The sequence below is a fragment of the Coffea eugenioides genome, chromosome 10 (assembly GCF_003713205.1).
Source record: "Coffea eugenioides isolate CCC68of chromosome 10, Ceug_1.0, whole genome shotgun sequence".
Classification (NCBI taxonomy): Eukaryota; Viridiplantae; Streptophyta; class Magnoliopsida; order Gentianales; family Rubiaceae; genus Coffea; species Coffea eugenioides.
Genome location: NC_040044.1, coordinates 16,728,074 through 16,739,561, shown reverse-complemented (window position 1 = coordinate 16,739,561; position 11,488 = coordinate 16,728,074). Strand labels below are relative to the sequence as shown.

The following is an 11,488-nucleotide window of genomic DNA, read 5'->3' as shown; positions in this document are numbered from 1 at the left end:
TTTATGGCTGACATCATTTCTTCATCTCCATTAAAATAATAACAGTAATAATATCCAGTCCATCATCAGCAGTTCAAGTTTGGTGAACTCTGGAACGCGTGTATTCCACTAATTCATGCGCCATTTACTATTATTCTTAGTTAAGACACTGATGTCTCAACACTGAACAAAAGGAAAACTCACCAGTCTACAGTGGCTTACAGTATAGTAATTTCATATTTCTAGTAGTCAAGGATATCGCGAGAAAGGGTATATGAGTAGTAGTAGACCATACATACAGCACTATGAGTACTATTTTGTCAATTTTCCAGTAATATATCACCTTTTACATACAAAAAGAGAATGATTTTAGTGGGGAATGTGACCCTTGTCAAATTCACGAAGTCCACAAGCAGTGGATGGCATGCAACTCACTGAAATCAGAAGATTTTAAAGACATTTTGTAGAGCTCCCTCAACTTTGCAACTTCTCCAGACTTGTGCCCCGGGTTTTGCAGAGAGTTGACAGCAGACTTCTGTGAATTCATTGGAAGTGTTGCTGACAATACCTTCTTCAACACCATCTGCAGCTGACTCCAGAACTTAGCACAAATTTCAGGATTCTCCTTGCCGAAAGACTCATTTATAGATAAATGGCGGGCTTCAAGTAGGCGAGTAAGAGCAGATTCCAGGAACTGTTGAACAGGCAGAGACGCCATCAAAATATGCAATAGAAGAGAAAATAACTCCTCGGGACATATTAATCACTTTTAAAAAAATCAAGCTGACATAACTCTTTAAGACTATCATTAGCAGTGCTCTTCGAGTTAAAATTATGAGTCTGAGAGAAGAGGTAGCCAGGAGATAAAGTAGCAGAACAGATAAGCAAACAATGCAAACACTGTCCGCAAAGCATGGTGGCTCCTAGTAAAATCAAGAGCCAGTTAACACTCAAAAAAGTTGGATGCCAAACATTACTTCAGGTTAACAATAAGCAACCCATCATAACTTGTTTATGCATCTCAGTGAAACCTCTTACAAAGGCAAAGCCTGTAGGGATGGCGCATATGAAGTAACTGCATGCATATACATATTCGTCATGCATATGAGAATCAAATAAGATGGTCATATTCAGCACTCTTCACCATTAATACAGTCACACTTTGATACAATGCTAATACATCCATAGCACACAACAAAAATATGTTCAGAAATAAGGCAAATCTTTTAATCATAAAAAAAATAAATCACACAAACAGGAAACAATGCTAGAAACATATCTACTATTTCATTGCAGGTTTGTTTGATCAGAATAACATGTCAAAAGTTGAATTCTTCTTCTTCATTTGGCAGGTCTGAGTCTGATTACATTAAAGCCAGGATCCAGCCAAGAACTTTGTGCTCCAAAAAATCTCCAAGCGAGTTGGACTTTACTGCCTCAAACAGTATTCTCCTCAATAATGTTAATCTACAAAATATATATTGTAAACACCAAATAGGTTTGGTTCCCTTCAAAAGCACACTCAATTGGGCAAATTAAATTCAAAAAATCAGACAAGGATCATTTTGCTTTAGAGTACAACTTTAAGAAATCTATTTATAAGGCATTAACATCAATTAAGACATGCATTCCCGGTTAAAAGGCTATAGATTGCAAGTACATCATACTGCATTTACCCTAGTATAGAATCCCCTAGCACTATTAAAAATTATAATAACATAACAGGACAAGTTGTAAAGATCTGAAAGCATACCATATTTGAATGCAGAGAACACGAGAGGCTCAAAGAGAGAGCTGATCTCTCCATTATAATATTCAGGTACATCCAGGGATGAGTTTCTGGCCCATAAAAATCCATAGACTTCTGCCAGTTCCTATCTGCCAATGAAGCATACTGCTTTACCCTTTGGTTTTCACCTCTAGACATGTTATTTTTCTTCATATCTGACTCCAAAAAATTTAAGCACCGATCTCTTTGGTAACAAGCGAGCTGGAAATATGAATATGCAGCCTCTTGTTTCCTGAACTCACCCAGTGACTCATAGACAGACAAAGCCTGCCTGATGGCATCATTAGCTGATATCTCATGCTTTCTATACTCCTTTTCGGGTCTAGTAACAGCTGGACCAGCAGTATCCTCAAGGACTCCATTTTCATAAACCTCTGCAACTGTGTCTTCTCTTGCTAAAAGCATGCCAAGCTTCAAGTATGTATGAGCAAATTGTGTATACACTTCATCCTTCAAGCTGCTTGATGCATAATCTGCATCTTCAGCGCTAGCATTTACTTCCAGTTTTGCAGCTCCATAATACATGAGAGCTTTACTGTATTCGAGTTTAGCTGTTTCAAGCGCTTGCCTGTATGCATTATGGAAGACAGCAAGTTTCTTGAAAGTTTCAATCTTTGATACCATCTCTTCAGCCAATGCCCGTCTGCCATGGCCAAGATTGCAGTTAATCAGGATGATGTTGGTATGATCAGATACTTCTTTGAATGAACTTATTGCATCGGCAAAAGCAATTTCAGCTCCATCCAGATCTCTTTTTTCCAGCCTACTTCTACCTAATTCATTGCTCACCCATCCTTTCTTTTTAGTTACAGATCGAAGTTCTCCTACAGTACGCGGATTTCTACCAAGTGCTTTTCTAGCTTCTTCATAACACTCTAAAGCAATAGACAAATTGTAATCACCATCACTAATTACTGGATTCCTGACATACTTGAATATACCTCCATCCCTAACTTGGGTTGTTTCTCCAACAGCTTCAGAATGACTATCTACTCTGGATCCAATTTCCATCTCCATGGTAGTACCAGCTCTTTCAACATCGCACTTGACAGTCTTTTTATCACCGCCAGCATCTGCATTCACACCAGAAGTGTTTGTTAACATCTCATATTTGTTGGCTTTTGAGTATCCACTTTTTTCTGCTCGCTGATGAGCTCGAGCATCCTCATTCGACTTGGCATTTGAATACAAGGTACCCTTGGTGATTGATTTCTTACTCATCTTCCTGCCATAAGCTGATGGATGTAAACTTGCAGAACTACTACTGGCACTACTACCACTAGTAGCCCTGTCACTCTGGCAGCTGCAGTTCACTAACGAACAGGAACTGCAGTTTTGGCTACATTGTCCCAGCTTCTTTTTAAGCCTTTCAACCTCCTTCAAAACTTCAGGTGACATTTTTAGTTCCTTCGTCAATGATTTTTTCTCTGATTTGACAGAGATCTCTTTGTCCTTTATCAAGTGAAACTCAACATACACATCGCCTACTAATGTCCAGGCCTTGGCCCAAAATAGGTAACAGGAAGGTGACTGCTCAAAAGCAAAACCATCATGACCAGTTATGGATTCATTGTTTTCTGTTCTATCAATAATTTCCACCTGGTTTGGTGAGGTACAAACCATGGATGATACAAACCTTGTCTCTTTAAGATGTTGTGGCATTGACCCGTAAACCAAACATGCCAACTCTACGACCTTTAAAGCTTGAAAGAGCTGGCCATCATCCTTGTAAGCTTGTCCCAAAGATAAGTAGGATTCTCCAAGCAATAGAACAAGTTTCCATGCCTTATCATCCAATTTTGACGTCAGAAGCCACTCACAAATGTCACAGACCTCAATACAATCAGGGTCCCCACATGCACATACTGAAAAATCATTTGGTGAATGAAGACCACCCTGAAGTTTGCTAATATAGTCCATGTTTACTTCAGTATGCTGTAGTTGGCGTTTCCATCTGATAGACTTGATAGCTTGAGAAACATGATGTACAGCAGCCAGCTTTGAGGAGATTGGATCTGTAACTGCTTGCACCACAGGACCAGTAGAATCTGATGAATCACAAATCGAAAAGCTCTGACCACTGGAACTTGGGATATCAAGAGGATATACCAAGGGTGGGTCACCAGATACAGTAACAGAAGATATGTTACCATTCTCTGTCTTTGCAACAGAATTTTCAAGATCCAAAATTTGCACTTCTTCTGGATCAACCTTTTCAAATTCAGATTCAGAAACTGTAGGATAGGCCTCAGAGGAATCTTCCTCAGCATCAGCAACTGTAACTTCATAGTCTGTAGGTACTGCTTCAGATGTCAAGTCCAGTTCCTCATCATAAACTAAAAGCAGCCTTGCAAATTGTTCATGAGCAAATGCACGGACAACCTATTGAACATACTTTCATATTAATGCAGACTGTAGTTTCCCAATTTAAAACAAATTTCTCCATAGAAGGAAACAGGGAAGTAAGAGGTGAACTCTACCAGATGATCAGGCTCATCAAGGAGATCAAGACATTGTCTGAAAAACCTCACACACCTTGTCCTCTTATCAGAAGACTGCACCAAAATACTCAATTTTAGCAGTAGCTAAAAAAACAGTCGTAAATTTATAAATAAATAATATATACCATTGAGAGTGAGAGCCTGTGAGCAATTCGATAAAGCAGGGTGCCTAAAGAGAGTAACGAATCACTTCTCCCTCTATGAATCAAAGATGGCAGACCACTTTCAGCATCATCACAATCTTCAGGAGAGTGGTTTTTAGGCATAATAGATAAATCAAAAAGCTGAATGACATCTTCTCCAGCACTTTTGTATAGCTGAAGACGTTCAAATCAAAGAATGAGAAAAAACTTGAGGTAAAACCTGGAGTAAAATAATTCATAGAAACAAATAGGAACCATACCCAATAAGCACCAGGATCTTGCTTGCAGTTGTCCTGAAGAAACCTTAATACCATTAAACCATTTTGCTGGACAACATAGGGATGAAAAGCAGGAGTGCCATCTTCTGATATGCCTTTCAGTAGAAATATATCTTCCGTTTTCAAAAGCTCATAGCCCTGGACAACACCATCTTGATGATAACATATGGCCAATTCAGGCACACTGGCCATAACATTGTCTAGCCAGGCTTCCAGCCAAGTTAGGGGAGTAACCTACCACAATTAATAGTAGAAAATGAGACGTGATTGATGTCAGCCAATGAAGAATTGAATTAGCTGCATTACAAACCTGTCGAGAAACATCCCAAAGATGCAAGCTAACTGCAACATACTTCTCATTGCTAAATATGAGCAAGTCACTGCCCAGAAGCATGCGAAAGTTGTGAAACTGCCAAAACAAAACCCTCAAGAAACTATCATCCTTAACTCTTCTATGTTTTTCCGACTCTTTAACCGTGCAATTAGGCTTCTCTTTAACTTGTGAAATTTTTTTAACTGCAGTTTGGCCTTTATTTCTCTTACTCTTATTTTTTCCCCAAAAGACCTCATCCTCTTTGACCTTCGAGTATTCTTGATAATGCTTAAAGTCTTCATCCTCAGACATGTCATGGCTATGTCCAGATGAATTATTTTGTTGCATATAATTTCTCAACGTTTCAACTGGCTCCTCCCCAGACTCAAATCTTCCAGGAAGAACACATGAATCTGATTTATCTTTTGTTGCCGTATGATGACTTGGTGGACAATCGCAGGCCTCCATTCTAACTGAGTGCATGGCAAAGTTCAGAAACAAGGACTCATCTGCAGATTTTGATTGGTTCTTCTGTCTTCTAACTATCTTCTCTCCCTCTTCAACATCCGGCCTGTATTTCATAGTGCTTGAAATTGATTAAAGGACTCATAAGACAGTCCAAATAATATGGAACAGCAAAGGAAAATCCAGGTTACCCAGTGTTCAAAACTAGAGTCTGTCCAACACGTTGTACAGCAATAGATAATCGAGCTTTGGAGTATGGCATCTTAAAAATCTGCTTCAAAATGTCAGCTGGGGCAATAACGTCTATCTCGTCTCCATATTCCGCCAAGCCAGACACAGCAAGCACCTCTCCTTTTCGTGTAACATTGGGAGTAATAATCCCATTTTCCCATGATAAATCTGCAAAACAAAAGAAAACCTTCTTACTTTGAAAAATGCTCAATATGGTAGACAGCAAAATGGTAACCAGAAAAATTTTTTTAAAAAAAATTGTGCATTTTCCTAAAGAATGCACCTTAACAAGACAATCATGCAACATTGTTGGCCAAAATGGTGAAGAATATGTTAGCGTTACTGCAAGGACCATTTGGCCCACAACTTTCATCTCATAACCCAAGGTGCTATATATACACCGTACACTGTGTAGGCCAAATCAGTGCACCAATATCATGACCGTTATTCAAATATACCATCTAATGGTAAGTTACACACTTAACTGCATTTAAACAAATTAAACATGTAATGCATGCCCCAAATAATCTTGATTATCTAAAGTGAGGATCCTCATACGACAACTCAATCAAAAACAAGTTAAACAACTTTTTGGACTTTCCAAATCAAAAGACATTCTCCACAACAGTCTGACGTAATTTGTACAAACAGGATTTACTTAATCTGTATTTGTCCAATGAAACAGGATAGGTACCTTACTTATTACAACTGAATCCTAGTGGAACCAGGCACCATTGCTATGCTACTTCTTGATGCCATTGTTTTGGTTACTTTCTTGCTATAAAAGTCAAATTTCAAACTTCACATTTGAAAGGTCCACAAAAGCAACAACAATAACCACGGAAGCAAAGCACTGGAAAGTAGAAGACAATTTATACAACTAAAAAGTTTGTCAGAAAAGCATTTTAGCATCAAATGGGTCTAATAAAAGTTACCATGCCATTTTCCAACAATGGAAGCACATATTACATGGAGAATGACCCAAGGAGTTATTACCCTAAAGTATAATGTTACATTCCGCTACAATTGCTTAAATTCATAATTTCACCTGTTACTATCACACCTTTCAAAAAGAATTGCATATGACCATGTATACAGAAATTGCATTATATATACATACTACATATTCCATCTCCAATGTAACAGATTAAACTTTTAGATCACATAGAAGTTAATAATGAGGATTATTTAAGAGAAAAGACAACAAGAAATCCCTTGTGTTCACTTGGATCCATAAACCACAAAACAAATGAAAAGTTTTATTTGTCAATCCCAGCTATCAAGTCACTTACAGAAGTTAGATTCATGAAAAGGAAGTTGGATATATCGCCAGAATCAGTATTATCAAATCAACTAACATCTCCCACAACGATATACATAGTGAATCACACAACTTCAGGGTACATCAATTGAACAGACATGTCACATCAAGGCCACATGCTATTCAATTGCTTTGATACAAGTTATTGCTAAGACCATGAAATGAAAGCAACATCAAGAAAAATTTTCAATCAATTACACTAGTCTGGGCAATCAACACAAGGTACCATTTAACAACATATGACAGTTTGAACTAGGCTACTTGAATATGTTACAAATATGAAAACTATTAGAACTGTTTCAACTTTTACACGGTATCTGTCTGCAGCTTGAGTTCTCTAGATGATTTAGTTGTTTACGCAGCTATATTACTCTTAAACCAGGAGTTCTGATGACATATTCAAGCATCCTAGTAAAAAAATGCTAAGACATTCCACCCCCTACACCAAAGAAAGAAGAAAGAAATGAATTGACAATCTTTTTTTATTTTAATGCGCAGAAAACATATTGCTAGAAGCTGAGTCCTGCAGCTTGAATTAACCAATTCAAATCCTTCCCAAGGAAACTTGATCGGCTGGTGAACTGCACATAACAGTACTGTCACACTCGGAGAACATAGAATTTGTAGCCAAGCACCAACAACTATCATGATTAGCTATAATGGCTGTCAGTTGGATACTTTGATCTCTTGACTTCAGCAAGAAACAGCTTCAGTCATGAAACAGTAGAAAGTAAACTGAGCACAATATTATCCATGTTTCATAGTAATTAATTGCCCAACCAGCCTCCCCTATCTATGGCTTATAGTCAAAAACATCATATGCATGCAACTGAGCATGAATACCACCTATCCAACCATTGAAAAAGAATAGTGCACTTCAACCAATGAAGGTTCCCAGGAGTTCAAACTGCATAACCTAGCGTATGTTAACCAACACAGAAGAAGAAAATTAATTAAAATACTTAAGATTCAGGAGTATTTTCCAATCATTATAGTAAAAAAATTTTCCTAAATTCAAGATGGCATCTTAACAAGTGAGCTAAAATCTTTTCTGGATTACTGGGAAGTGTGATATGCTTATAATATGGTCTACAAGAACACCTAGGTAATCGATTTCCACACCTTACAGGTGCATTACATGCTCCACAGCCAAAGCAAGTAGGTTACAATTTCAACATATAAAGCATTATTTACCATAAAAAGCATATTGTGCCAAGAAAGATGTCAATTCCTGTGACAGCACAACTAATAATCAGTTTCAATTGGCATCATACCAATGACATGAAAGTTTCTATATGTAGCCTAAGCACATCCAGACACTCTAAACTATGTTAATCGGACTCTTCATTTAGCCTGCCACACCCGTGTCCAACCCATCATTTTTACACTAGATTAGCCGTGTTGGAGGGATTCTGTAGCTGAGTCCAAGTAAAATAGACTCTAAAAAGTTGTCTGTTTGTTTATATGGGTTTACCTTCCATCTGCATTCCTTTACCACTTCTTTCAATGACATTAAAAGGTTTCCAAATGTTATAGTCAAAATCAAATTGCCAACAGAACAGTAGGACAAAAGATCATTGGCAGTTATGTTATTGTCCTTTTCTCCTCTTCTTTGTCCCTTTAAGCTTTTCTCATTTCTAAGCATCAAAGCCACAACAAAAGAAATTCTGGTCCCATAAGATCTGTACATTGTATAATATTACAGTTGGACCATTATATTTTTGCTTTCCAATTTACAGTGGATGGACATGAGAAACAAATTTTTTGGGTTCTTTGTGAAAATACTGCTAGCATGTGTTTCCACATTATGAAAGACTTCAATTTGAACAATCACAGAACATCATAAAATGTGTCAATTGTATAATATTACAGTTGGACCATTATATTTTTGCTTTCCAATTTACAGTGGATGGACATGAGAAACAAATGTTTGGGGTTCTTTGTGAAAATACTGCTAGCATGTGTTTCCACATTATGAAAGACTTCAGTTTGAACAATCACAGAACATCATAAAATGTGTCAAATTGTCATATAGGGTTTCTGAATATAAACTAACCACGATTTCATAGTACTCGAATACCTTCAAGTCATTTAGCATCAAGAATATTCTTCCCAAATTTGTGTACATATGATTGTTAGTCTATAACAAAGGCTCTGCCAATAACCTCACATGACCAATAAGTTTGCAACATTTTCATGCTACCATACATCATATGTATTGCTTATTGAGATCTAAGCTTAGGTTTTTCCCAACATCTGACTTGCTTTAAGCATAGGTGGTTGCCAGTTTAAGTTTGAATTCAAGGATGATCCAAAAACATTATAACAAAATCCAACTTGATCAAGGCATCAAGCTACACCCCTTTCAAGACTGGTAAACAAATAATGCTGAAAGACAAGATATAGAATGCCATTCTAAGCATAGCAAATAGGAACTATGACAGGCCAAAAATTGATGAGAAGAATATTTTTGACAAAGGGAATTGCTTCTTCTTCTTCTTAATCTAACCCCTTTTTCTTCTGTTTTGGGCAGAACATCATTCATTTGTCGTACTACATAACCAAAATAGCAGATGAGAGACATTTTCACAAGCTAACAGTTCTATCACCTCCACTTGTCTTTGATTGTGCAGCAGCAACCGGAAGCATCTTATCCGGGGGTGTTTGTGGAATAGGTAACATATTAAGATCAGTCTCTGTAGGAATCATCCGATATCTCGGAGCTTGCACCCTGAATCAAAATGAGAATGTCACAATAAACTCTCTTAACTCAAAAATCGCATGCACAAAATAGAAACACAACCAATTTTTCAAAGCTAATATTGACAATCCCTATTTGTAAATGCCAGACCCCCTCTATTTTCCTAGTCATGAGCAAAGACAAAAGTATCCCTATCTTTCATTCCAATCAATCATTTGAATACAATGTCAAGAACATGGAGAGGTCGTAAATGCAATGAAAGATAAGGTTACATTTATCTTTCGACATGATCAAACATGTTGAAGAAAGTGTCGTTCTCATTAACCTCATTAACATTAACAAATAAAGGCGTGCCGACTATAATTCTATATTTTATAACCTAGAAAAGAAAAAAAAATCCTGGACCAAACATGCCATAATTAGAGAAAAATGCAATTCAAAGCAACCGAAGCAACATCAAAATCCAAAAGGTAAAATGGCAACGAAAACTGGGAAAAAAATTCAAAAACTGAAACTCAGCAGAATCACTTGCGTACATACTCAACCTCGCACATTATAAAGGTTAAACAGGTTCTAACGAAAAAAAAAAAAAAAGAGAGAAATGAATATAAAAAGATAACAAACTGAAAAAGAGAATTGGGACTTTAGTCTGAGGAAGTACGTTTGTGCAGAGGGAATAAGGGCGGCGGAATCAAAGTCATGAAAAGCTTTGTCCGTGGGGACGGGGATGGAACCGCAGAGGAAACCGACGGGTTTTGGCCTCACGATTTCTAGTCTCCCCACGCACAGCAGCTCCATTGATTGTGGTGGAGCTTTTGGTTTCTCCATTGTAATTCTCCTTTTTTCGGCGTTTCTCAACAAAACCCTAGGGCCTTGGGCTTTTCATCATCTTACACTTTGACTGAGGGTGCCAGCGACGACGGTGGCAGTGACGCTTGTGATGGGGGAGAGTTTTTGCAGAGGAAGAGCTTGAGGTCGTCTTATTCTAAATGATTTTTCTGTTTTTACTTCCTTATTTTAATTTGGGAAAAATACACTTTTCCTCCCCAATGTTTGGGGTTTCGGACAATTTCGTCTCTAATGTTTTAATCAAAACACATTTTATCCTCATAATTTTATAATCTCGATCAATTCATTCCTAAAGTTTCATTAAAACACATTTCATTCTCATAATTTCATAAATTTAGCCAATTGTGTGACGCCCCCACTTCTTCCTAAGGCGAACCAAAGAGTATCTGTGAGAACCCTGAAAATATACATATAAATATCAGTGCATATTTTATTTGCATTTTAATTCTTTAATAAATTTTAGCACTAAGTCCCATTGTTTTTAAATAAGTACATAGAAATAAACGTTATGTGCAAAATAAAAGAATTGTGCTAGACTACCAAACTTCTTAGTTTTGTTACATTAACTTCATATTTCGATGGTAAACTATTTCATTGATCTAAGAATTAAATTTCTTTTTTGAATTCTAGTATTGTAATTAATTGTTTTGAAATAAAAGTGTAAAGATAATTTCTATGTAAAAAAAATAATAATATAATTGTGCCCAATATTGAATTATTCGGTTTTGTTACACTAAATTAATATTTCTCGAGTTAGAGTAATTTTATTGCTTAAAAACAAACTCTTTGAATTCCGATAGCTAATTTAATCGTTAATAATGTTAAGAGTTAATAGGAACCTTAGTATTAAGTTGCATTTGATAATTTTAGACAAAACCATTACAAGTACACTTAGTATACTTAGGACGTTAAAATCTC

At 36.8% G+C, this 11,488-nt stretch overlaps 1 protein-coding gene across 2 annotated transcripts; it reads right to left on the bottom strand.

The window, feature by feature from the left end:
- Positions 1–10,669, bottom strand: LOC113749770. Of its 2 annotated transcripts, none has more exons than XM_027293609.1 (9): positions 10,383–10,669; positions 9,630–9,751; positions 5,660–5,867; positions 5,001–5,574; positions 4,673–4,924; positions 4,395–4,586; positions 4,249–4,323; positions 1,733–4,150; positions 1–673 (listed from the first exon to the last, which is right to left on the bottom strand). In XM_027293609.1, exons 1-9 carry the CDS (start codon positions 10,547–10,549, stop codon positions 377–379), a joined length of 4,305 nt encoding a protein of 1,434 aa, XP_027149410.1. In that variant the 5' UTR covers positions 10,550–10,669; the 3' UTR covers positions 1–376. The 2 variants fall into 2 exon arrangements, with proteins under 2 accessions (XP_027149410.1, XP_027149412.1); XM_027293611.1 differs by lacking the exon at positions 1–673 and adding an exon at positions 983–1,446.
- Between the last annotated feature and the right edge of the window lie 819 nt (positions 10,670–11,488).

Excerpts from the sequence above, each read along its gene's own strand:
- LOC113749770 (XM_027293609.1), bottom strand. The coding sequence starts at position 10,549 with ATGGAGAAACCAAAAGCTCCACCACAATCAATGGAGCTGCTGTGCGTG. Across the intron at positions 5,575-5,659 it reads ACTCTAGTTTTGAACACTGG|GCCGGATGTTGAAGAGGGAG; the intron begins GTAACCTGGATT and ends TATGAAATACAG. Across the intron at positions 4,324-4,394 it reads ACAGGCTCTCACTCTCAATG|TCTTCTGATAAGAGGACAAG; the intron begins GTATATATTATT and ends ATTTTGGTGCAG.